The 26,644-nt window shown below is 52.8% G+C and overlaps 1 protein-coding gene across 7 annotated transcripts in view; it reads right to left on the bottom strand.

The window, feature by feature from the left end:
• TOM1L2 (target of myb1 like 2 membrane trafficking protein) overlaps positions 1-26,644 on the bottom strand; it is a 118,964-nt gene continuing 92,320 nt past the window's right edge. For 4 of the 7 annotated variants that reach the window (XM_025428141.3, XM_035716905.2, XM_025428144.3 and 1 more), the window contains 9 exons: positions 21,008-21,141; positions 18,770-18,818; positions 18,081-18,204; positions 16,070-16,187; positions 14,967-15,042; positions 12,514-12,579; positions 6,683-6,742; positions 4,822-4,858; positions 1-4,221 (listed from right to left, as the gene is read on the bottom strand). In XM_025428141.3, the coding sequence (XP_025283926.1) occupies positions 4,073-4,221; positions 4,822-4,858; positions 6,683-6,742; positions 12,514-12,579; positions 14,967-15,042; positions 16,070-16,187; positions 18,081-18,204; positions 18,770-18,818; positions 21,008-21,141 (813 nt within the window). In that variant the 3' untranslated portion in view covers positions 1-4,072. The remainder of the gene's footprint in view (positions 4,222-4,821; positions 4,859-6,682; positions 6,743-12,513; positions 12,580-14,966; positions 15,043-16,069; positions 16,188-18,080; positions 18,205-18,769; positions 18,819-21,007; positions 21,142-26,644) is intronic. The other 3 variants (XM_025428142.3, XM_025428143.3, XM_025428145.3) reach the window with 3 other exon arrangements.

The raw sequence follows: 26,644 nt of genomic DNA, 5'->3' as shown, positions 1-26,644 counted from the left end.
TTTGCTTGTTGGTTTATTTATTGTGGAGTATTTTACATGCAAGAACCCAAACTAGAGAGACAATATCCGGAAGGAGAGCCAGTGGGTGGATGGATGTACTCAACCTCGAGTTCACTGACCCACCCTCCAGAACAGGCTCTGCCCGCAGAAACGCACAACAGTGACGAACACCAGACTCCTGGGACAGCAGGACGACAGACACAACACATTTCTCTTTGCGATAGCCCCCAACGATCCTGAGACCCTCACAAATTAAGTGCAAACTTTAGGAAATAAATATCCCCCCCCCGCCCCGTCCTCCAGGAGAGCCTGGAGATTTTACACACAGAAGGAGTGTTAACTCTGGGGTTGACAGCTTCCCCAGGGGCTGGTGGCTGCAGGGAAAGCCAGGCTTGGACCCCCACGGACAGGAAGGGTGGGAGGTGGGCACTGGGAGAGGCAGGTACCACATCAGGAGTCTTCTGGGTGCGTACACACCCTGAGCCAATTGTGGGGAAGCTGGCTGTTCCCCAGGGGGATGGAGAGAGTCCGAACAGCCCGGGGAGGAGGAGGACAGGCTCACAGTGGGCCGGCTGAGAACACAGGACCCGGCACAGTGCTCTTCCCCAGCTAGCCCACGGCCCCCCTCCAACCATCCAGAAGGCAAGGCCTGACCGAGTTAGAAACACATCTATGTGGAGGCAAAGTGGGGTGGGTGGCAGGAAGGAAGAGGAGGAGCAGGAGTGTAGGAGGCCGCAGCTGTCCGCCCCATGACACTGGAGGAGTGCCTGTTGCCACTGGGCCATCGGGAGCCCGGGCCGCCCCTCTTGCGGCTGGGGGCTTGAGTGACGGTACAGGCCCACGGCTCCCCAGGCCCCCTGGCTCCAGCCCCTGGGTGCGCAGGGGAAGGGCAGTGAGCCAAAGCAGGCAGCATGGTCACCCACCCCGATGGGGCTGACGAACAGAAAGACAGGACGACAACAGACGAACAGGCACCTTCCCTCTGGCCCAGGCCAGCAACAAGCCATGTCTGCTCAAGAAGCCCTCATTCTGTGCATGCTGATGAGCAGGGGGGGAGTCACCCCTCGGCCTGGCCCTTGGCCTGCTCGGGCCTGGGCAGGGGGGGTGGTCCTGGACAGGGACTGCTCCAGCGCAGGCTGCCCACCAGCCCACCAGTGCCCTGGGTCACTGCTGCCCACTGGCCACAGAGGCAGGCTGGAAGCAATGGATAGTTTTCTCATCTTTGCACACAATGAACACAGAAAAGGTTCAACACGTCCCCAAGAAAATATTTTGACAAAATAAATATTTTAACCTATAATCAGGTATAATTAGTGCTTATAAGGAATCCCAGCAATAATTTAGTGTAATTAAGTACATACTGTATCTGTGATTTCTAACACTTGCGGAAAGGCTGGTGGCTTGTGAGGGGCTCATTCTCCGGGGGCACAGGCACTGGCCAGCTTTCCTGCCAGAGCTCCACTCTCATCACAGAGCAGGAGCCTGGGGGCTGTGCTCTCCACATGGAAGGGAGCCAGCAGTCCTGGGGCCCAGGGTGCCTGTGGCCTCAGGACAGGAAGGGCTGGGCAGCACCCCCTTACGCCCACCTGGACCCCCACTTGGCTTTCTGTGCCGGCCTGAAGCAAGCCTCATCTCAGCTTCCAGGTAGGGGCAGATGGCCTCTGGACCTAATGTGTGGGTAAGTGGGAGGGGCAGCTCCAGGTCGGGAAGGCAGGTGACACTTCCCTCCATGGGCCAGTGCCTTCCTGCCAGCCCACAGCGTCCAACACCACCCGCCACCCAGGGATGGCCGGGCCTCTCCAAGCCCTGCCTGGAGTTGGGGGGCAGCTCTTGCCCATGGGTAGTAAGAACAGCCATGCTGAGGTCTCCCCAGGCAGACACAGGCTTCAGTTTCACTCACTGCCAGGAGCCTCCTCTCCCCTCACATCTCTGCTCTCATGGGAACTTGCCCTTCCACAAGGCAGGGAGGCTGACTCTTCCCTCAGAGGATGCTGGGCTCGGCTGCTCTGGTGCCATGGCTGCCACAGGACTGCCCCAAGACCCAGCTACAAAGGTGGGCCCCTGGCCCTCACAAATATTCCAGACTGTGCCAAAGGGCTAAGAGCTGGAATACAGCTGGGTACAGCTGGCCCATCCCAGCCACCTTCTCTGCTCATGTTAAGCCAGCTGCCTTCAGATGTTTGAACATCCCAGCAGGCCTCAGGGTGCCCTGCCTGTGAGCAATGTTGAGAAGAGAGGTGCACATCAGCTGTGCGCCAGGGTTGGCGGTGGGGGGGGAGTGGAGGCATGGCACCCACTGCAGGGGGCAGGCAGGGCTGGAGTCAGGCTGGCTGACCTCTGATCTCTGAGGAGCTTCCTGCATGTCCTCTGAACTGGAGTGTGACATCCCCAGCTGGTCCTGCCAGACAGGCCCCCAGCCAGACCCGAGGCTCCTCTCACGGGGGAGCCACTGCATGAGACTGAGCCTGGGGTTCTGGGCCAGGTGGCACTTCGCTCCCCATCAGGGGTGTCCAGGCCTGGTCCCAAGTGCTGCTCCCAGAGCCTGAGGCACTGGTGTCAGCCAGTGTCAAGCCCCGCCTCTCCTCCCTGCTCTGGCTGCTAGGCTGTAAGGGCTGACCACACTATGGCTCACGAACATGTCTGGCCCAGACACCTGGGCAGTGCATACTGGGTCACTGACCCGGGCCCTGGGGACTCAGGGGCTGGCTCGAAGCAGCTGCAACAATGTTTTCCTTCTTTGGGGCAACCGTAGAACAGCGGTGGGTCAGGCTGGACCCGGGCTGGTGCCAAGCCTCGAGCACCTTGCCCACGGCCAGGAGACACACCAGTGACAGGAGCAGGTGTGCTCAGCCCCAGGCTCTGTTAGCTTTCCGGGTCAGCTTGGAGAGAGGATAGAAATTGGTGGCCAAGAAGGGTTTGGGCAGTGGGGAGGAGGGCAGGCTTTTGGGATGGTCTGTGGAAGAAGTTGAGACCCACTCCCTGGGGCAATGCGGGGCCCTTGGTGTCACTCTGGCCCCTGAGTCATTGACTGTCCCAGGACTGTGCAGAGACATCTGCTTCTGGGCCCTGGAGATAGAGGTGCAGAGGCTACCACAGGCCAGGCCAAGCCCCGAGCACAGCACACTCACACACCCACCAAGCCTCCCCACGCAAGCCAGAGAAGTTCTTCCCCAAGCAGGGCCCTCCACAGACAGGGACAACTATGTGGGGGCAGTGTGCAGTGGGCACGCGGCAGTTTGGTTTACGGTAGTGTATCTGCATGAGCTAACCCGTGCGCCTTGGGACCACCATCCACATGTTGTGCACTGTCCTTGCAACCGTCCTTGGCTCTCCGTCCTCACACCAGGAGCCCACAGGTGCATTGGAGACCCCTTGGTCCCAGACTCCACCGGTGAGCCAGCTTGGGTGGGGGCCTGGGCTAGCAGCCAAGCAATGGGGAGAGGGTCAAGAGGATGAGAAGCCTCACACATGGGCACCCACAGAGCCTTCTAAAGTGCCGAGCACGCCAAGTGCCACCAGGTGACACGCGTCAGGGAGCAGCATTCCAGGGAGGGAGACCAAGCCCATAGGTACAGACAAGCCCTTTCTGGAACAGGGGGACAGGCCCATCCAAGAAGACCTGGAGAGCCAGGCAGGGGTGGGGCATGTGGGGGAAGGGCTGGGGTTTGACCCCCTTCTCTGCAGGTGGGGGACTGGAGAAAAGATAGTCCAGGTGTCTTCTCAGGAAATGGTCCCTTGGGGACTGCCCTGCCTGAGGCTGGGTCCTGTGGCCTGCTCTTCTGGGGAGAACATGTAGGCAGAGTGGGCCTGAGGGCAGGAGGGGCGGGGGAGGGAGGAGAGCCTCTGGCTGCGGTGGTGCTGACCCACCACTCAGAGAGAAGGTGGCTAAAGCTGGTCCTGACTAGTGGGACACCTGGGAGCAAACAGGGGGGCATTTCCATGGAGACACAGCAGCACAGGACCGAGTGGGAGGACTCCAGGACTGGAGATGGGAGGGGTGGCCAGTGCCTCGCGTGGACTGGGGGGGAACAGGAGATGACCTGCCGTCTGGGGAGCCGAACCGCAGACCAGCTCACAGGGCAAAGAGGGCGTCCTCTGACCGTTCTGGCTTCTTCCGGCTGGAGGGGTTTGAGGCTGGGGCCGGGGCCTCCCCTGGGGGCGAGGGGAGGCTGGGGACCATTTCAGCAGCTTTGGCTCTTTCTTCGAGGAACTTATCGAATTCTGCAATACAAAACCCAGGCAAGGACCAGGATTGGTTAGGCCTACAGTGAGGCTCCGAGGCTCCAACAACATCCCACCTGTTCCCCTAGAGCCCCCTTCACTCGTGCCAACAGGGATTGACCCCTGGGGTGAGTTCCCACCCTTACCACCCTAGCCTGGGCTGTCTACCAGGGAAGGAGGCAGGGGGGGCAGCCAGCCAGAGCCGGGACTGCTTGAAGGCCCAGCCTTGACTCCCTCCTCTGCCTGCCTCTGGGGCAAGCAGGAAGCCTGGCTGCCAGTGGGTGGTGGAGGGGGAAGAGGTAGTTAGGATTCCTGGCCCACCTCCAGCTTGGCACTTTTCTGTTCTCCAGATCAGCACTGGGGCAGGGCTGGGAAAGCTGGAGGGGCAAGTTCCTACTTCAATTTGACAGAAAACATCCCCCCACGGCCTCTCATCCCTCAAGCCCAGTTCTGCCAGTGGAGGGGGTCTGAGCAGATGGTCTGGCAATGCCGAGGAGAGTGGGGTGGGGATGGGGGTCAGACAGGAGCAGAGGGTGGGAGGTTGGGGCTGCCAGGCAGAAGTAATGGGGGGGGGCTGTAAAGGTGCTGGCCAGGTCATACCTTCACTTGTGACTCCCTCCTCCAGGTCATCGCCCTTCTGTGGGAGGAGCAGAGGGAGCAGCATTAGGGCCCTGCCCTGGTGGCACTGCCTGAGCAAAGCCTCCCATTCCCCATTCCCCAAGTTCTGTGATAGTAAAATACTGCTTGTCTTGTTAGACACACAGAAAACTTTGTTTTTCAAAAAGAAAAAAAAAAAAAAAAAAAAACCAAAACCCCAAACTGAGTAGTTCTAGGCTTTGATTCTCCAGGAAGGCCAGAAAGAAAAATCCAAAAAAAGGCACAGCTTGATCTCTGCGTTGGGCTACAGCAGAACCACAGCAGGCCTTGGCCCTGCTGTTGACATTCTCCCAGAACAAGGGCCACAAGGAGGTGGAGCCCGAAGCATGCCCAGGGCCCCTCAAGGGTTCCTCCACTCAGCAGCCACTCAGATCTGCAAATCCACAGTCCATCCCAGCAGTTGGGAACTGCATGAGGCCTGGAAGGGACAGAGCCATGAAGCCTAGGGCACAGGGCTGATATAGGTGGTATTTGGCGGTAGAGTCTGTCCCGCCAGGAGCCATGTCCTGCAGGCCAGGGGAGCCCAGATTCCATCACCTGCTGCCAGTTTCTGAGAAGCCATGGAAGCTCTGAGAGCTCTTACCAACGCAGTGGATAAGACTTGATTTGTTTGGAGAATGCAGTGGTCACTGGGAACCCAATGCACAGTGACAGGGAAGTAGACCAGGCCTTGGGCTTGGCCAGGAGACCTGGTTTCCTTCCTGGCTCTGCCAGTGACCTGCTGCTGCTCAGCCTTCCTGGATGGGCTCCCCCTACCCGCCTTGTGAGGTGAGAGCCTTGGTCCTTCCTGCTTTGCTTCTTTCTGTGAGAGAAGCTATTTCTTTTCCAGGCATTCCCTTGGGAAACGCATAATGGGGCATTTTCCTCCTCCTCTGGCATGGCAGCTGGGTGTCTGCCTTGCTGGGCAGTGAGTGTCTTCAGAAAGCTTGGCCTTGTGGAGAGGTGGCCCTTTGTGGAGCTGTATCTTAGTGTAGGAGGGGGCCAAGTCAGCAGCCCTCTGGCAGCCAGGACAACCCTGTGGTTAAGGATGGTCTGTTCTGGGGACAGGGTCCCCTGAAGAGGTGACAGCTAGGAACAAGAGATGAGGTGTCTCCAGGACTAAGGGAGAATCTGCCTAGCCCATGACCTTGGGTGAGCTACTTCCCCTCCCAGAGTGTATTTTGTCATCAGCCCCCTGGCCAACAACCTCCACTCTGCCTCCCATACAGCAGCTGCCAGTGAAAGTGCTTTGTAAGCAGCAGAGGGAGGGACCAGCCATGCAGCCCTCCTTTCTTGGGACCTGCTGCCATTTGGAGATGCATGATGTCCTCACCTTCCTGTCCTAGCTCTGTGGATAAAGACAATAGTCTCTAGGGCAAGGGTTCTTTTAAATGCAAGATACCAGGAGATACTAGGGAAGCGGGAATGACAGTAAATTAAAAAAGAAAACCAAAACCAAAACAGCTGACTCTGTATAATTTCACAATGAAAAGGGGAAAAAAAATAAAAATAAACCCCAATAAGATCTCAAAAACCCAAAGCAAAAAAACCCAAGCACACACACACACACCTGCTACAGAAAAGTCATTGGGGACAAGTGTGTGCTCCGGAGCTGGCCAGAGCCCCGCCTGCCAAGGCCTCAGGTGGCCAGGACTCAGGGACTGTGCCGGAAGCAGGTGCTCCGGGGCGAGCAGGAGGGCTGGCAAGCCTGCAGCAGGCCACTCTCGTCCGCCACCCCATGGGGGAGCAGCCCACGGCCCGGGCCCGTCCAGAAGCACTCTGCCTCGCCACACCCCGCACACAAAAGAGAAAAGTCAAGTCTCACCAGGTCCGTCCTGAGCCACACCTCAATGTCGTCCATGACAGAGGGCTGCGCAACGGGGATCTATGGAGGCGGCAAGCGGCGGGCCAGGCAGCCCCACAGCCAGGCGGGGGGAGACAGAACACCGAACAAAGTAAATCATCAAAAGCAACCCCAAAACGAAACCAAAACGTACACAGAGCAAACAAAAAACAAAAACGCATTGGCACAGCAGGCGCGGGCAACATCAGGCAGCCACATATGAAATGGCAGGTGAGGGAAGCAATGAGGTGGCCGGTTCTAGGAAGCAGGGCTGACCGGCAGGTGCGGGGCGGGGAGGGGAGGGCAGCGGTACACGTTCTTGAAATGGATAACTTTTTGACCACTCTCAGCCCGAGGCTGCCCTGCTCCTCCAACTTCATCAGGTTAGTACCCCTGCCTACCGGCCAGTCAGGCCTCAGCCCTGGGGGCAACCAGAGGAGACACCAGCACCCACCCCCCTCTGCCTGCAACAATGTCGTTGGGAGGCCAGGGGGCAGTCGGCCTGGGGCAGGGGTGCAGGTGGCCAGGAGGGCACTGCAAGTGTTTCCGACCGTGTCCCGGTGCATCTCTGAGTGGGAGGAGGGGAGCGCTGGGGCCTGGGTGGGGCCTGGCTGACAGCAGACAGGCCCAGCTCACCGCCAGCACAAATGGGCAGAAGCTAGAGCTTTGATGACCAAAGCGACAGCGGGATTTTAGTGGTGTTTGTCTCTTCGGGGGAGAATCATGAAGCGGGCCTGGAACTTGGTGGCTCCTTTACTCTCACCCCGTCTTCCCAGCTCTCAATGGCTGGTTGGGCTTTGGGAGCCAAAGAAAATGAGTTTGGGAAGAGAATGGAGAACTGGGCAGCAGTGGCCACAGGTTTGTGTGTGTGTGAGTAGGTCCTGAGCAAACGACGACACGCCTCATGGGCAATGAGCGGTCTCTATGCCTGGCCCACCCGTGCCAACACTTTGGGGGCAGTGATTCTGAAACTTGCATTTGGCTCGGACACAATAGTGGCTCACGAGTCCACTATTTCCAGAGAATACATTAGCACTGTGTCTATAGCTGGTTCCCCCCAACATCACAATCTAGGGTAAGAATCCAGTTAAAATAAGCAATGAGAGGACTGCCTTAGCATTTGCCAAATCTCAAAAATAACATGACCTTAACAAAGGAAAAGAACAAAGATTTCCCATGGCTAGCCCTGCCTTGACGGGACAAGCTGGTCCTAGACACGGAAACCTGCTGACGGAGTTCGGGGCGTGAGGTAGTGAGGACTCCTAAGCCTGCCCGAGCCTACTGAGCAGGTGTCTGTGATCCTACAGGAGCTCTGCGTGGGTGCACGCATACACACTCACACACACACCTGGCGGGGCTGGCAGCCCCCTTGCTCCAATTACCTGGAGTAGCTTCACGTGCATCGTGCCTAACTACAGACCCAGCACGGGCCACCCACAGGCATCTTCATAAAGGTGCAAGCCCAACCTTGATCAGGTTGGGAAGATTCTATCTACACTGTCATTTTATTTCTTTGACTCCCTGGGAACTTAATGCTGAAACGAAAAAAATGTCAAGGAGTTCAAATCACCCTGAGAGGACTCCTAGGGACAAGGAACATGTGAGTCTCCCTCTGGAGTGCACAGATGCCTGACATGCATGTGCTAACGGCACCCAAAGCAGTACCCACCACCCCCATCAAAAAAAAAAAAAAAAAAAGCACAGTAGGGTACACAGGGCGTGACCTGCTAATTTTATGCTTGCTGGCAGGGCTTCTTCTTCTTTTTTTTTTTTTTAAGATTTTATTCATGAGAGAGAGAGAGAAAAAGAGAGGCAGAGACCTAGGCAGAGGGAGAAGCAGGCTCCATACAAGGAGCCTGACGTGGGACTTGATCCTTGATCCCGGGATCATGCCCTGAGCCAAAGGCAGATGCTCAACCGTTGAGCCACCCAGCTGTCCCCAGGGCTTCTGTCTTGACATGTTCCCAGGACAGCAGATGCCAATTTTCATTATCTTGATGCTTATATAAGGCAGAATGCCTGGCCTCTGAGACGATGCATGCCACACCAAGTTCTCAGAAACAAAGCCTGGAAAGTTAGCGGCATCTCTAAACAGAAAATATGCCCAAACAGACTTGTTGGGAGCGTGTGCTGGGCTTTTTTATACCTACCCAGCTTTAGTCTATCAAGGAAATGGAGGTTCAAGGGGCAGAGCTTTCCATCATGTGGCAGGAGCTTGAAAAAAAGCCATGAAGGGGTCATGGACCTTAAACCTTCAGACTTGGTTTATAATGTTCTTGTTCAATAGTAAGCCCCTCAAGGCTGGGTATCACGCACCAGTTTTCTTTTTTGAGGATTAATCTTGAAAGCCAGCACACTCAGAAAATAAACATTGACATCTGAGAAACTCATCTCCTCAAAAAATATTTCCCAAAAGCTGGATCATGGAACACTTTTCTTCCTTCTCCTAGACCTCTCCAAATAAGTAGTGTGTTTATGGCAGGGCATCCTCCGGGTGAAACCAGGAGCCAGGGCGCTGGGCAATAGGGTCACTCGGGCTGGGGTTGTCAGATCACTTTTCGAGCAAATCGTTTTTCTCTGGACTTGCTTCTTTACATGAGAGCCCTGAAGTCTCTGTTATCCTAAGAAGCCTCTGCCTTCAGGCAGAGCAGGGATGGGGACAGGGGTTGGGTAATTCCTGGCCTCTGTTCCATTCTCTGTGCAACAGGGTGATGGCTAGGTCATATTTAGTTTTTGCCACTCAGAACTCCCAATCCCTTAACTTCCAGGTGAGGGTTTCTGTTTTCCAATTTTGAAGCCCAGAGATATGGTCCATTACTGGCAAGGACTCCTGGCATTGACTCCTTCCAGTAAGAAAGGCACTTGGCTTCAGGACAGGAACCTCCATGGAGCTAGGGAGAGAGCTAACAGTAAAGCTTATATAACACAGGGCAAGGGTTGACTTGGTTGCGGTTGGACACAATACCTTAGCTATATAAACCTCCCGCCCTGGTGTATCAATGCTTTGAGTACACCACCAGGGTAAAGTTCCTTCTAACGATGCGGGTGCTACCAGAAACAGACTAAACACGCACACTGTTCTCCAAACAGGAACTGCAGAAACTGGGGAGGGAGGAAGAGGAAGCTCCCGCATTCATGCTGACGGAAGGGAAGGGAGAGGCCTTGGCCAGGGAAGAGGGCAATGGACTCTGTCACTGCCCCGTGGCTTTGGGCACGTCACCAGGCCCCTGAGAGGCCTCAGTGTTCTCATCCATCAAATGAGGACTTGCCCAGCTGATCCCTAAGAGACTGTGGCCTCTGCCACACCTTGGTTTTAGCATCTTCTTAGGCAATGATCCAAAGCAGAAGGCTGGTCCAAGGGTCTGAAGAGGAGGGTGTGGGGGGACGGGGACAGAAAGAAAAAGATATGAAGACAGAAAAATAAAGAAGCTAGCACGGGGCCACCCTCCCGTAAAGACCAGCGCCCACCAGGCTGGCTCAGCTGAGGCAATGGGGAGACACGCCCTGCCCATCTTCAGAGTCCAAAGAGAAACCGGCATACGGAGTGCCAGAAGTGTCAGATCTTGCCATGGGTGCTGGGGGAGCTGTGTGCTGACCCTTGCTGGGCTGCAGGTGGGGGCAAGGTGGCACCGCCCGCCCGGCTGCAGCCAGTGCTATAGTGGCTTCAGGCATGCCGTGTCTGGGGGTTCTCCAGGCCTGAGTAGGGCACCCCTTGGGTCCCAGGTCCAAACCTGGGCTTTGGCAGCAGCACACTACTACCAACCTAGTGTTGCTCCTCCTCTTGTTGAGGATTACATTTGTTCCTTGCAGAGTATCCTGACTGCACTCTGCATGCATATGGAGAGGCCAGGGGTGGGGGGAACGGGGTGGGGCAAGCAGCGAACCACGAAACGTGCAGTCTCCAGGCAGGCTGGTGCACAATGCCTCTCAGGGTTCTTCTTGATGGATAATGAATCTGGGATTGTTGGAAATCTTGACACCCAGAGTCCCAGGTGAACAAAGAGCTGTCTCCCATAGTCCCAAATCCACAAGGAAAGCTTAAGAGTCTAATTTACAACGCAACATGAATAGTATTTGAAAAGCTATGGTGTGTTACTTCTAGAGAATTGTGAAATCCTTCCTACGATATGTGCCGCTGCCACCCAAACTTGAGGAGCCATCTAGAAGCCCTTCAGTCTCACTCAATAGCACAAAAAGTTTCCAAGTAAAGAATTTGTACTCGGGGGTTTGGAAAGACTCAGGGTTTCTACACTATGGGAAATAAGGCAAAGCAATTAATACACACTGTTTAAAAGGAAGAAAAAAAAACACTGCAGTCAGGCAGGTGAGATATCAGGTTAGCTGTTAGTTGGGCTTGTTTCTGGGAAGTTAGAGATTGGAGCTCTAGTGGGGACAGGGCGGAGGAGAGTGGCTCTCATGTGGGCAGAGGCAGGTGCCACGACCAGCTGCCAAGGCCACACTCAGGGCAGTTGGTATGAGCAGTATCCTTTTTTGCAGGATTAATAGGCACAAGGACACATGGCTAGATCCTTCCAATTTGGAACTGGCATGGACATGACCTCCAGGAGCCCTGCTCTAAGGCCATCCTACACCATGTGGACCAGAGTCCCAGCCTGTCCCTGAAGAAGTAAATGAGGGCTCCAGGCATCCTAGGTCTCTAAGAATGGCCTCAAGGCCTAGTGCAGAAACAGCAGCATGGAGTGCCTGCTGCTGTGACCTGAGTGTGGCTGTGCAAAGGTCCCTCACTCTAAGCTGGGGTGGCAGATACCCCCACCCCCCACCCCCTTGGTTCTGATGGTTCTGTGTGGCTGGTGTCCTTGCACACTGGCCACACCTTGTTCATGCAGATTATCCCTGCTGAGCTGCCTACAGTCTTAGACTTGCTGGCCTGTCTGAACACTCCTCCCCTGGCCACAACCTGGCACCATTTCCTGGGCTCAGTTATGCTTCCTCCCCGGTTATGTGTCTAGTGTCTGCCCGGCTTCACCCCAGAGGCTGACGCTTCACTGCTTTTATCATATCTTCTGTGCATCCCCTGCTGTTCCAGCCCTACCACATACGCACGCACAGACCTTTGGTCTCTATGTTAGAGGTGCTTGGGGAGGGCTGTGGCTTCATTAGAAATGAAATCATCCCTTCAAGGCAAGCAGCCTGGAACGAGGTCACCCTCTCTCTCTACCAGACTCAGGGCTACCTGATCATATGAGGCAGGAGAGGCCCTCTCAGGTCTCTGTGGCAGAAAAGCTTCACTCCATGAGAACTGTGTTTATGACATTAAACTCCCCTGGCTTTGTCTTCTCTTTATTCTGTTCCTATTGTGTTTGTTTCTTTAGGGTGTCTCAAATTCTTCTGGGAGACGTATAACACCATTATAAAGACCCATCAGCCTAGGACTGCCGAATTCATAGGCTGGAGGGGGCTTCCCCAACCAATCAGATGCTTTTGAATCTGTTCTCTTAGAAACGTCCCCTCCAAAGCAAAAGCCACAGTAACTTGTGCTCTATCCTGGAAAAATGAATACTGCTGAGAGCTCCAGAGACAGTAAAAGGAGGGAAGGGGCCCTCCCCTCACTCCCACAAATGTCCCAGACCCTTAAGGCTTGAGGCACAGACCTCAGCAGAAAATCAGAGGAGGTGTTTCTGGGGCTGGAGGCCTGTGGCTTAAGGAGATTGCACAAATTCAGGAGGGGAAAATTTGGTGCCCAGTCAAAAGGAAAGAATGGCCTTGTACTGTCTGACTCACAAGGGCTCAGCAGGTGACATAGGGAAGCACTGGGGTGAACGGGGGACTCGGCTCAGCTGGTGACCTCTCACCATTCCTTGGGTTATGAGCCAGCTGTCTATGGGCTCCAGGTCAGAGTCCCCACCTTTACCTCTCTTCTGGGCCGAGGACAGAAAAGTCCCAGAAAGAAAAGTCACAGCAAGACCCAGGATAAAGAAAGCAACAGTATATATCATGGAAATAGAAAAGCCACTGTTGAGAGTTGATCTGTTATCAGGTAAGGGGATGGTGGCCCGCTGCCCCCTCCCCCCTCCAGCGTGCCCCCCTTACCTGCTTGAAAAAGAGAAGTTTAGTAATCAAGAGTCCCAACAGGGGACCATATACTTATGCCAACTGTTTTGTACACTTGGAAAATCTCCGTGAGGTCACAGAAAGTTGACCACGGCTGCTTCTCCTGATTAGGGCTCTTGGGATTGGCAAAGGCCATTTTTCAAAGAGCCAGCTTTTACGAAGTCATTTCTACTCTGTTCCTAACTTATTTCTGCTTGTTTCCTCCTTCTCAGTTACCTGTGTGTTTCTTTATCCAAACTCTTAACTTGAACACTGAGTTTAGGTAAGTCACCCTTTTTCAAATGATAAAAAACATTTAAAGTTAAGACTTCTGATGTGGTTGCACTGTGCAGGTGTGGCTATACTGTCTTCTCCCCTTTACTGTGTTCTCCGTTTCTCCTTTGGCCCAGTTTTCATTTCCAGGTCAGCAAAGTTTAGGATATGGAACACCGTGAACTGAAATACTGGCCTGAGGATGCATGTGGGTAAGTGTGTGTGTGCACAGATATACTGAGACACAGAGACACACACAGAGAGATCTACATATACTCTCACACAGACACAGACACACACACACACACACACACAAACACACAGACAACACAAACCCTGCTTCCCCTCTGCCCCCCGCCCCCATTGAGCAGTAAACATGAAAGCAATCTGCCTACCATCAGGTGGAAAACATGCTGGAGTCATCAAGATCTTTGCAAACAGGGAGATGGGCCAAGCCACACACCCAAAGGGTGAAGGGCGGGACCCTGGCCACCTCTCCTGTGCTTGGATCCAGGCCTAGGCACTGATAAGAGAGGTGCAGTAGGACACACCCTGGCATGGATGGGGACAGGCCCTGGAGGCACAGTGGGAAGCAAACCAGGTCCTCCTGGCTGAGGAACGGAGCTGCAGGCCAGGTCAGGTTGGGCCAGGAGGAGGTAATGCCATCTGGAAGGGTGCTGGGGGGCCCTCCTAATGCCCTCTCTGAGTTCAGCAGGAGACATCCCAAGTACTGCGAGGAACAGAGCCGTGGTGACCACTGTGTAGATTTTGGGAGTCCCAGTGCCAGGGGTAGAAAGGCAGGGTGCTGAGACCCAGGGCAGTTGGGCTGGCTCTTCTGTGCCCCCTAGTGGCCAGTGCAGAGGGCCACACAGTCCTCCACCCAAGTCTGAGCCAGGACAGAGGAGCAAGTTCCTTCCCCAGGCCAGTCTTCTGGAAACCAGGCTGTGGCACTACTGCCAGTCAGGCCCATTTGGACAAGGGCTGCAGGAGGCCAAAAACTGTTGTTCTGGAAGCAGACCTCCCTGTCCAGTGGGCAGGTGAGTACTGCTCCTTTCTAGCCCAGCTGGGGGACCCTGGGAGGAGGTCCAGCTGTTCTGGGGGCCACTATCCCCAGAGCCCTCCCCCTACCCCGTCACTGCAAACAGACACTCATTCACACCCTGCCACACACATTTTTTAGCGAAAAGGGGGACGGTCCCATGAGAAGTATTAAGACACAAATCCTTTCCCCTGCAGTGACCTGAAACCTCACGGAATGCACAGCCGCAATCTGGGCCTCTAACAAGCAGTACCCGCCACTTCAAAGCCCCTTTGCCTTCAGCCTTGCTCCTTACCGAGCTGCCCAGAACACCCTCCTGGCTTCTACCCGCAGCTCCCTCCACCTCTCCAGCCCCAGATACCCAGCCAAATCCTGGCCACCCACTGCCTGCTAGTGGCTTGGTACTGCTTCCCTAGGCCCACCACAGATGCTCAGCTCACACGCTACTCAGATGATCATTTCCCTTCCCTGAACAGATCAGTGTTTTGTCAGAGCACTGCCCAGCCCCAGGGCAACATAATGTCTGAGGAGAGACTCTATCTGGCCGTAGGAGACCTCTGCCCTGAGAGCTCGGGGCCCCCAAAGTAGGAAGACAAGGGGCTCTGGAGCTGGACCTCCCAGGACAAATCCCTGCTTGCTGTCTGCAGGGACACTGGTGCCGAGAGCATACTGCCAACTCTCTGGGCCTATCTCTCTGGGGTTCACAGGCAAGATGACTGGGCAACACTCGAGGGGTGGGGTGAGGACTCACAGAGGCAATACAGCGCTCTCATGGCAGTCTTCTCCAGTGGACCCTGCCCTCCATGCAATCCACCGTCTCCTTTACTACCCAGGCAGCTTTACCGCACAGGCTGACTTTCCCTCCAGAGGACTCCAGGCAGAAAAACAGGCTTAAAAACCTACCACTTCAGAGCTCTGTTTCCGACTGTCTAGTGCAGACGCCAGTCCTCCGACAGCCTGAGGGTCCTCGTAGGTTACCCTGGAGACAAGCAGCACAAACCGTCAGTTCCCTGCAGGGGCCCCAGGGAAAGGGGTGGTGACCTATAATCACTTTCTAGCCCTGGCACCTGCCTCAAGCGTACTTGGAAGAACAGTTCCTGAAACCTTGGCATTTAATGGCTCAAGCTGTTGTCTGACTGCAACCAAAGCCAGGAGGCCAGGGTTCCAGCACAGGATGTCAAAAGTGCCCTGAAAACTGCAAATAATATTAATTCTTATTCTAAAAGCAGCAGCCTCAGTGACATTTGATAAGGGAGATAGTCTCATGGTCTGGGGTTGGGGTCTGTCACTAACAGCCTGTCACTAACAGACCCCAACTACGGAGGTTCTCTTCCTCTGTGTTCTGACCCCTTTTGCTATATCCATGTTAAAAGCAACTTGTGCTGGTAAAGAGTGACTGGAGCCTTGGGTTTCTGGTCAACCCATTGATGCCTGAGTGTGGGAACTCCAAGGTGAATGCCTCAAGATGCTGGGCCCCAGGGAAAGGCAGGAAAGTGTTCTTTGCTTGCCTTAAGGTTGAACAAACAGCTCAAAGCATGTTCATGTGTCTCCCTGAGATGCAGAGCATTGTCTATTTTGGGATCAATGTCCCCAATATCATATGGCTCATCCTGGCCAGGGCTGCCATCAGGGAAGTCTCTGCCCACATGCTAGCACAGGAAAACCATGCTGATGAGAACAAATTCATACCCTGTCTGGCTGTACCCCCTAGCTCCCAGCCATCTTTAGCAGCAGTACAGGGAGCAAAGAAAATGCAGAGTGCTCTCTCATGACTGACAGGAGAAATCCAACTACAATCAACCCCAAGGCGGGGGGTGGGGATGGTGTGTGTGGGGTTTGGTGTTCATTCAAAATCTCTGTCTGCCAAGTCCTCAAAGACATATTTCTATGTTCTTGGCAGCCCTGGACCTCGTAAATAAAAGGCGTCTTTGTGTTGGCCTGTGACCAGGCCTGGATCAATCCTCCCCCAATGTCTTCCAAGAGCTGCTGAAATGGTCCCCACATACGTCTTGCGTTGTTCGGCCAAGGAGTTCCCTCTTGTCTGGGCAAACATGTCAAAGCCATCACGGGGATTACACTGCTGGAGTGAACTGAGGGTACCACTGACGCTCTCAGTCCCCAAGTCTGTGGTAACAAAACAAATGAGGGGAGGATGAGAATAAAATGTGGCCCATGGACCTCACCGAGCATCCCCAAGTTCGGAAGCCAGTGGGCACATTATTGGGGGAGGTTGGGCAGCAGGGACACAGGCTTCTCCTCAGCAACCCTACGTGCAGGAAGAGTCACGCTGGGGCCCAGATGGGGGCCAGAACAGCCACGGGCCCCTCCCAACCCCAAGCTGCTCAAGGTGAGCAAGAGTCATTATGAATGAAAGGAAGATGAATGAAAGGGAGATGGCAGCAAAGAGGGACGGACCTGGGGCCGGTGCCCCTGCAGATTTCCCACAACAGTCTTATCAGAATGTTCCTCACTAATGCAGTCAAACTTCTAAGGGCCCAGGTCATGTATTTACTTGGCACCCACTACGTTCAGAGCTTGATCGTGAGCAGACCAAACTGAATCTGATGTGGTCCCTGGCCTCAAGGAATGTATCGAGTAGGTGGGAAACAGACAGACACCACCAGTACCTGGCCTGAGAGTACTGGAAGAGACTCACAACTGACCTCAGAGTGGGGCCTGAAGGACCAGGAGGACTCTTCTATGAGAAGGGGGAGGGACAGGTAACTTGCAGGCACAGAGAAGTGAAGTGAGCAAAGCTCATGGAAACACTGATGAATGACAAGTCTGGAAAGGCAGGTGGGAGGTGGGGTGGTGGGGATGAAAATCCTCAAATGCCAGGTCAAGGAGCTGATGGAAAGGATACTAGACCCTTTAACTGTAAGATTTATTTCCTTATTTTTAGGGACAAAGCGTTTGTGCATGCACATGCGGTGGGAGGAGGGGCAGTGGGGGGGAGAGAGAGAATCTTAAGGAGGCTCCACACCCAGCACAGAGCCTGACTCAGGGCTCGATCTCATGCCTCTGCAATCATGAGCGGAGCTGAAATCAAGAGCTGGACGCTTAGCCAACTGCACCACCCAGGCAACACTAGACCTTTATTTAAGAAGGCAGGCAACAGAATTCAATTTGACTTTCGGGTATCAAATCTGGTGGCCATATGCTGGATGGATTGAAAGCAGAGAAATCTGTTCCAAAAGAAACAGTGGCTACAGATCCATGAGATGCCAAGAAGCCAAAATTATAGCAACTGACAAGCCACTAAATAAAAGCCTGATTCAACTGAAATGGAATGAAGGTATAAAAATAAATGTTAAGAAAAAAAAAAAAAAGGAAAACAGAAAAGCAAGGTAGAAAGAATTTTGTGAGGGCCATGCGTTATTATTTCAATATTCTAATTTTATTTAATATGAACTGGTATCATCTGCTATATATGTAACATCTAGAATCATATACACACTTGCAAAGGGAAATGTGGAAAAGAGGTGAGTTTCTTTTCACTGGTTTCAGACACTGGAGTACTTTAGGTTGATATTAGTTCAAGGAAAGCAAATAGATCAGTGCCATCACTTCCTGCTCCCAAGCCCATGGCAAACATTACCAATCAGCCACAGACTCATCTTCTAAGCCCTAATGTGGCTTCATCATCCTTCTTAGACCTGTGTCCCAATGAGCTGAAACCTATTTGCCATCCTTGGCCTTGTTTATATCGGGAAAACAACCACTTCAACCACATGGAATGTTCCAGATAAAACATAGCAGCTACCTTTCTTTAAAAGCAACCAACTTCTAGTTCCTTGGAACTCCCCCTCCCCCTTCTTTCCAACACAGGCTTATATTTTAAGTTTAGGGACAGAAGTCATCAATGAAAGGTGGTACAATTGGCAGATCTGAGAAATACACTTTCCCATAGATTCCTCAAAAGGCTCTCTTTGGGCTTTCCAACACAGAGAGAGAAAGGGGCCCTCAGTCCAGGACGTGGCCTGCAGAGAAGGCCCCTGATACCTGTGAGACACTTACCCAAGCCCGCAAGCTGAGAGGAGAGAGAAGATGGGGGTGCCGTGTTGCCCACCATTGGGCTCACCACGGCTGGAGACCCTGGCCCCAGGTCTATTAAGTTGTCTTCGGTCACTTCGTTCAGTACCTGCCAGCACATGAGACAGCAGTGAGCCCCAGAGTGCCTGTGTTGGGCTCCTGGGTAAAAGCCAGCGGGCCCTGTGCAGGATGCCTGAGGAAAAGCACCAACACTGCAGCAGTCCAGGAACACGGCAGTTCTCCCTGTCGAGACTTTAGGGGTCCACGGTGGCCTGGGTGTTAGCAAGCCCCTGCCTACTGCTTCCCCCACCTAAAGGTGGTGGGGCTGAAGCAGTCACAGGACAGTTGCTGCCCCAAGAGCTGGGAACTTGGGGTTCGGTTGCCACCCTCCCACCAGGAATGTGCCTGCTAGCTCTTTGGCTGTATCCCATGAACCAGAGCTTGCTCTTTCATTACCTAAGTATTTTTTTTTTTTTTTTACAGTAAACTCAACTCCTAACATGGGACTTGAACTCATGACCCTGAGATCAAGTCACCTGCTCTACAGACTGAGCCAGCCAGGTGTCCTTAATGATCCATACATTTAAGCTTGAGTTAGAAGACCTAGAGGTGAGACCACACTGAGGTAGGTCTCCTAGCACCCACAGATGAGAGAATGCTAAAGGAATACTTACTCCATTACTGGCATTTTGAACCGATCGGCCTGACCTGTATCGTTCAAACCTAACAGGGGAAGGAAAGCAGTTAGTAAGGAGAGGGATGATGTGGCACAGTCATACTCACTGCTCCTGTGACAAGCTTCTGTGGACCGAGGGCCCTGTGAGGCCAGTAGACACTGAGGCTCCAGAAAAGGAAACCAAGGGGGGGCCATTTGGGGGACTAGATTCCCCCCCCCACAACAACTTCACTGCACCTTCCTCTGTGGGTGCTCCCCTGGCAGAGGATCAGCCTCTAGGCTCACCCCAGAGCATACTGAGGTAAAAGAGGAAGGTGTTGGCTGGCACATCCAGGAGGCCACTATAAGTATTCCCAGCTGTCCCCTCCCACTCTGGGTTTAGAGTGCTCCTCTTGCTTGTAGAGCCAGAGGCTGGGACTACCATTCAGATATCTGCAAAGCCAGGCAAGAAGTACAGCCCCCTCCCTATTTCACAGAGCTGTGCTAAGAGTGATTAGCCTGTGTCACTGAAAGGCCCCCACCCAGCTCAATCTGCTGGAGGAACGGGGCTAGGGCACACACAGGGCAGAGAGAGCTAGAGGAAGAAGGCGGACACAGGCCCCTGGCCTGCCCAAGACTCCTCTGCAGCTGTGGATAGGACCTGGCTTGGAGCAACACAGAGAGCGTCTACTCTCCTGTACCCAAATCCCTCTCCCACCAGATAGGGAATACAAGAGCAATGGTAAGGCATGCGTGTGGCTGCCCTTGCATTTCAAAGTTCCAAAATGCCATGGGCAAAGAAGTAGCTAAGAGACTTTCTCCAGCTAGAGGCTGGAGAAACCAGCCTTTACTGAAGTCTGCTGGGGTCAATGCCTGGTGAGTAGTGATTCCCCAGGAGAGACAATCTGGTTAGGTGATGTGTGTCCCCTGTGGTGTCAAGAAACACCTGTGTTTTTATGAGTCACGCCCTAGAAAGAGAAGGAGAATATTAACACACTTGAGAAGTTTCTAATCCTGGAGTACCCTTCCCACACCGTCTTGGAGGGACAATTAAACTTGTCAAAAATGCTCAAGCTAGAAAATTTGTGCTAAGGCCGGGTGTGGCAAACTTGGGAAAATGCTCACATTAGCCCGTCTTCCCATCCTAGGAGGGGCTGAAACAGGTTTAACAGGTGAAAGGCCAAGCCTATTTAAAATGGAGAAACTGGAATCACATGGCAAAATCAAGAGGTCTCGAGCTGGGAATCTGGGAATCGAGGCACCCCAGATCTGCTCCTAATCTCCAATGGACACATAGGGCCCCTGGTGGCTCCACATCCTTACTGCAGAGGTTTCTTTGTCTGCTGGAGAGACACAGGACCACCCATCCCTACTCCACAGCTGAAGCTGAGACAAGGCCCGGGGTCCTAACACCCACAGTGAAATCACCCTCTAAGCCCCCAGGGACAAGAGTCTATCACACTGACATTAACTGATGCCAGATCATCATGCTGGGAGTCAGCACAGGCACCAGGGCCCCAAGTCTCCGAGGGCCAAGGGCCTCAGACTTAGGAGAAGGTTGGCCTGCTCCGGGTGCTTTCTGGTGCCTTTGCTGGGAGAAGCCCAAGGCACATGCACCGGAGTGAGTCCATGGGAGCCGTGCCTGCCATTACCTCCTATTGACAACTTCTTCCCCAGGGGAGGCTTTGGAAAAGGAAAAGAATTTTCAAGTTGGTTACCTCAAATCCAAAAATGATTTGGCTGTAGAAAGAACTCAAATGAACGTGTGCGTGTGTCTGTGTGTGTGTTTCCCTAAGCAGCAGCATCCGGCACTTATACCCTGCCTTCTTCAGAATACTCTAGACACACTGACATTTGCAAAGGGAGGGAAACATCTTTTTTCTTTTTTTAAAGATGGGAAAGAGGAAATCTTTTTTTCCTTAGTAGAGATTTTTTTTCTCCTTTAATCCTTTTCAAACTCAAAGGATCTTCAAAGGAGCAGGTGCAAACCCCTGGGCCCTCCCTCTTGACGGCCTGGGGGAAGTGGAAAAGGCAGGGCAGCCAGAGGCTTGCAAAGGGCAGAGCCTAATTCTGCCTGTCGCCTTCCTGCTGCTCGGTTCCCAGGAGAATGAGAAGCATTTTCCCTGTCAGCCGGGAACAAATTAGCATCTCTGATGAGCATTTTCCAACTCTCCTCTCCCTTTCCCCATTGTTTAAGAGAGAAATCCTACGGTGGGCATGAGTCCCTGGGAGGAATGAGAAAGGACCTCGGCCCCACCTCTCGTAGCGGAGGAAGACGTTGTTGAGGTCATCGTTGACATGAAGCAGCTCCTCGGTGACCTCCTCATTGGACACGCGAGAGATGAGCTCCACGATGCGCTGCTGCATGGCCCGGCAGGTCCTGTTCAGCTCCTAGGGAACACACACGCCTCTGGCTAGCCTGCTGGGGACGTTTTTTTGTCATATTCCACTTCTTTGGCAAATCGTAAGCCAACTCTTAAAAGTCACAAAAGGAGTGCATGCTTGTCCAGAAAGCTGGACATGGGTGAGATGCAAAGTACAAGGCCCCTCTCTCACTGCTTCCTGCTGCCCCAGAGGAAGTCAGCTCTTTTTCAACACACAGAGAAGCGTCCATAGCTATGTACACTCATATGCGTATTGGTACATGTTTGTACAGAATGTTCTTTACATCTAAGAATAGGATTCTTTGCAGCTTGCTTTTTTTCCCTCTTCAACACAATACTCTCAACCACCCTTCCCGCAATGCCTCGTACACCAGCCCCCACCCCTCTGTGCATGGATCAGAGTGTCTCACCGTGCTTCTATTATTGGGCATTTGGCTTGAGGCCTTTTTTTGGCCAACCCAAACAATGCAGCAAGGAACATTCGTACACACACAGGCTCCTGCGTTTGTGCCAGTACTTCCAGAGGACAAGCTCTTAGAAGTGGAATTTCTGGGTGAAAGCATATGTGGTCATTTAGAATACAGGCTGGTAATTGGTAATGGCAGAAGACCCTCCAAAAGATGACAGCAATTCATTTATGCTCCCAGCAACCGAGAGTGTACTTTATGACCACATTTTGGTACATCTTGGTGGCATGTCTGACACACTCAGCAAGCTCTGACATGTCTCCCAGGCTGGCCTAAGAGGACTCTGATGAACCCCCAGTCACCACTGGAGCCCTTTCCACCCTTGGGAGGATTGTCTCCCTGCAGACAGACCCTTACCACTTTATGGCCTGGCATTTGCAGGCTTCCCCGGCTCCAGATGGCAGCCTGACTCATACTCTCATTGAAACTTGCTTGTGGAGCTCCCTTAACTACCTGCCAGGGCTTCTTGCCACCCTATATGCCAAACTGGCACTGTAGCACCCCTGACTACCAGAACAGCTTGGGGAAAAAGCTCCAAGCCCCAATGGGGGTGAAGCAAAGAGGAGATGCTCTCCCCATCCACCTGGATACCAGAAGCCACTGATGACTCAGTGAATGAAGGGGATGAAGGGACAGAGCAGAGATCCTTCTTTCTCACAGTTCAGCCCTAAGACCACTTCCTTGTGAAATGTTTCTGGTAGATGTAACTGCTCTAGACACTGTACACATACATGACCTCTTTTCAGCTCTCTATTTTGTCTCATAATCCAGCTGGCTTGGCTAGAATTAGGTTTCCCCTCCCACTAGATCATAAACTCCACAAGGGAGGTGCCATCACTTCTTGCCCCAGGAATGCCCCCAAGCCCTACAGTAGGCCACACACAGGGAAAAGGCCCAGTCATCACCTGCAGGGTCAACCACAGAGGTGGCTAAACGCACACCAAGGAATCCTGGTGCCCAACAGTGCCCTGCAATACTGCGCTCACCACACAGGGCCATTACAGCTGGGCTCCTTATCTGCCTCCCCCTCTATACTGGGGCTCCTTAAGGGCAGAGCTGGCATCTCTCGTCCCTGTTTCTGCAGTATCCATGACTGACACTTAGGAGATACTCCCTAAATGCTTTGGAGAGAATTAATGAATGAAGGTAAGTTGCATTTCTTCCATCCACATCTTATCCAAGGTACCTAAACAATGTTCCCTTACACAGTTGCATGCACACCCACATACACATGCACAAACACCCCTCCTTCATCACCGGAGGACAGTGAGTGTCCTGGGCTTGATCCTGCAGGTAAGAGCCACGGAGGGATCTTGACAGACCTGCCCATTCCAGAAAAAGTAGATCATGACCAATCAGACAACAAGTGTGGACACTACTTCTGCCGTCACTCCTCCCCTGGCTGCTCAGCCTGTGGGAGGCTCCTTCCCCAAGAGCAGGGGCAGCTGAGGAAAGCAGCCCGACCCACATGGGTCAGCCCAGAATCACCCCACCACAACAGTAGCTGTCAAGACAGAAGGTTTCTAGATTTAGGCAGCTGCATCCAAAATAGTCTGGTGTTCACCGGAAGCAAAAAAGCTTCACTGGCGATTCTCTGGATTGCTGGGCCCTGTCTATCTGGTTATGGAAATACCAGGCTTGTCCTGGTTCTACCCTGTTGCTGGCCCTCTGCACAGCCAGAATGCTGCTGTCAAGTCTCTCTTGGCCATAGGGACAGTATCTGGACCTTCTAGTTTTTTCTATGAACAGATTCCCACTCTTGATTCTCCCAGGACTCCCATTCTGGGTTGGAGAGAACGCAGGGTGATCCTGGAAGGAGAGGGCTGCCAGCAAATCATAGGATAGTCACAATTCTCTCCCTACCCCTGACCTGGTGCCTCCAGGTACCAGCTGTGCCCTGGCCACATCAGCCCCGGTGGAGACTAGAATCCCAACCAGCAGGTGTCACAGAGAAGGGGAGCTCAGAAGCAGGCTGAGGCTGGAGGAAGAAGGATGGAGACCTTAAATCTACAGTGCTCTGAATCCTTGGTCATGCAAACCACCAGCTCCCCACCACTGTCCTTGCTCAGTATCTAGACCACCTTAGCCTTCTTCCTGACCCTCTCTCCACTCAGGTCATGATCCCAGAGTTCTGGGACAGAGAACTGAGGCTTAGGGACTAGGGCTCTCTGCTAAGCAGGGAGCCTGCTTCTTCTTTTCTGACTGTCCCCCTGTGTGTTCACGCACTCTCTCCCTGCAAATAAATAAATATATTTTTAAATTAAAAAAATAACAAATACCAAAAATTAATTGCATAGAACATCATATCCAGTAGAGAGTGAAATATCTCGAAATCTCCACTCTCCACCATTCTGAACAGCTCATACCCCAGGCCAGCCATGAGAGGGATATTTGGGAGCCGGCCTAGAACTTGGAGCCTGGCCAGAACTCTGTGATGGATTGCCACAATAACGGCCATGGGTGCTGGTAGACACTCACAGGTCAAATCCAGTCACTGGAGGGACAGTCATAGTACACAGGAAAGCCAAAGGCCCAGCAGAAACCCTAATTACAGAAACAAGCTATGCTCATGAGTGAAGGCTAAAATGAAAAACGAAACACAAAAGCCCACACAAATGAACTCATGAAAAAAGCAATCACATTAGATCATGGGAAGGATTCCAACAGCCAGGACTGAAGTGAACAATGCAAAAAATCGTAGTATTTATGATACATTGTTAGAGTGCAGGGAGCACCTGTGCTTAGGGCAAGTAAGGGAGCATGGATTTGGATTAACTTTAGAAGGCCAACGCCCATTAACAAAAAAAAAAACAAAAAACAAAAAACAAAACAAAACAAAAACGACATTTGGCCATTCTTGGACAGCAGATCTTGCTTAGTGCTTTGGAAGACACACTGGCAACCAGCCAAAATGTGTGGGAACAGAAGAATGGGAAAAACAGCCTGGGGACACAGGAGGCTGGGTAGTGGACAGCAGGAAGAGGCATGGTGCCTGTCTCTCTGCAGGCTGCCACGATGATCCCTTCCTGGGCCACTCTGAGTGTCACTCTCTCTTCCTGGATGTGCATGTGTCTCGTACAGATGAGACAGACCAGCACTCAAAGTGTCTGCAAAAAAAACTCTGATGAGCAAAAGGATCTTGAGCCCTGGCTACAGGCCACTCCTTCCCACCTCAGCCAGGCCCGGGTCAGGGAAGTGTGGCCTGTCTGGTGTTCGTGACCAAACAGCAAGCCCTGGTTCCCTAGGGCTGGGGAGGCTAAGGTTAGAGGTCAGTGACTTCCTATCCAAACTGCAGGCCAATTCTAAGATGGAAAGAGGTCCTAGGCCACCCTGGCAGAAGCTGGCAGCATCAACTCCCAGGGCCATACGCCTTTTCCAAACATACTTCAGACTTTCTAGAATAGCAGATGGCCTCAGGTACTAGCTCTTACTGCTCAGGAACCCTGAGAAGTCAGCCCTCTGCCTGCCATGTTCCTCTGCTCCTCTTCCATCAAAACAAATTCCTACTCATCCTTCAAGGTCCTGGAATGTTTCCCCACCTCAATGTTCAATCACAAAATTTTCAAATGTAAAGAAAAGATTTTAAAATATTATGGTAGATCCCATGTACCCAATATGATTCCACCTACCATTAACATTTTACAATGCTAGCTTACCATGCAGCTACCCAGCTATCCAACTCTTTGTCCCCCCCAGAATATTTCCTGGGGACTCCCCTCAACCTCTACCTCTTCAAGACTGCCACAGCACTCTGGACATACCTCTACTCATTGCTGCTGCCCCAGGTCACCAGTGCTCCTCCAGCAGAGCCTCTGGCTTATCTTCAATAAATGATGATGAGCCCTTACGCCCCCACCCCAATCAGTGGAAGGCTGGAAAGAAAGAGTAAGATGCATGGAAGTCCCCCAGAGTCAAAGGAAAACCAAACCAGATCCCTCAGAAGACTGCAGGGAGTGTCTCAAAAACATGGCTCCAAATGTCCAAAGCACCAGAACCACTAGCCAGGAAAGGGGAGGGGGCTGCATTCAGTCTCCCCCAGGAGCCCAGGCCCTTCTGGATGCTGGGAACCAAGTGGCAGCCAGCCAGCCAGCAGCCATATCTAGATCCGCTCTCCAGTCCTCCAGCACCCTCTGGGCCTATCTCTCCCTGGGTAGGAAAAGGGGGATCATTCTGCAGAGGGCCAGTGAGGTGCCTCCATGGCATGGGGTTAGGGACACCCCACCCTATGGCAGCCAGGGCAGCTATGCTTTTATCTCTTTTAAACATTGCAGTTCTCTGTAGAATTTTATTTGTGGGGAAAAGGGTCGCACTACTTTACAGAAATGTTTGGAAAGTGCCAGATGATTTCTGCTAGCTCTAACATTATGACTTCAGCGTGGAGGAAGAATGAGACCCCAGGGCACAGAATGTGGTGAGCTCACGGACTATAAGCACCAGAAACATCTGTTTTGTCCTTGCACTTGCTACCTCTTCCCCACAGCCTTTAGCTGGGGCACTGGGTGAGATGACCTCCAATCCCATAGGCACAGCCTCACATGCTCTGATCCCAGAGGGTCATCCAGGGGACTGTAAAAAAAGTTTTGCTTAAACTTTGCTTAAACTTGTCTGGCCTAGAGTTTCCAAATCAAGGATATCCCAGGGTGTCTGCCGAAAGTTTTACCATCTCCTTCCTTCAAGCTTTAAAGTTACCTTTTTTTTTTTTTTAAAGATTTTATTTTAAATAATCTCTACACCCAACATGGGACTCGAACTTATAACCCCAAGATCAAGAGTCTCACATTCCACTGAATGAGCCAGCCAGATGCCCCTAAGTCATCTTCTTAAAAACAAAAAAATCAAACAGTGAGAAAAAAGATAACAAAGAGGAGAGGAGGACCAGAGTGTTGAGATTTTGCCACCAAACACCAGCTGGCTGCCTGCAAGACCTCCATGGGGTTACCCGCAGCCAGATCCATGGTGGGTGCAGTTGGGAGACCTTCCTCAGCCTACCTCCTCCTCTAAACCAGCCACACAGAGCGACTTTCTTCTGGTCCTGAGTCATGA

Source organism: Canis lupus, chromosome 5 (assembly GCF_003254725.2).
Source record: "Canis lupus dingo isolate Sandy chromosome 5, ASM325472v2, whole genome shotgun sequence".
NCBI classification, from domain to species: domain Eukaryota; kingdom Metazoa; phylum Chordata; class Mammalia; order Carnivora; family Canidae; genus Canis; species Canis lupus.
Note: the sequence above shows the minus strand (reverse complement) of the source record. Positions and strands in the feature narration are given on the sequence as shown.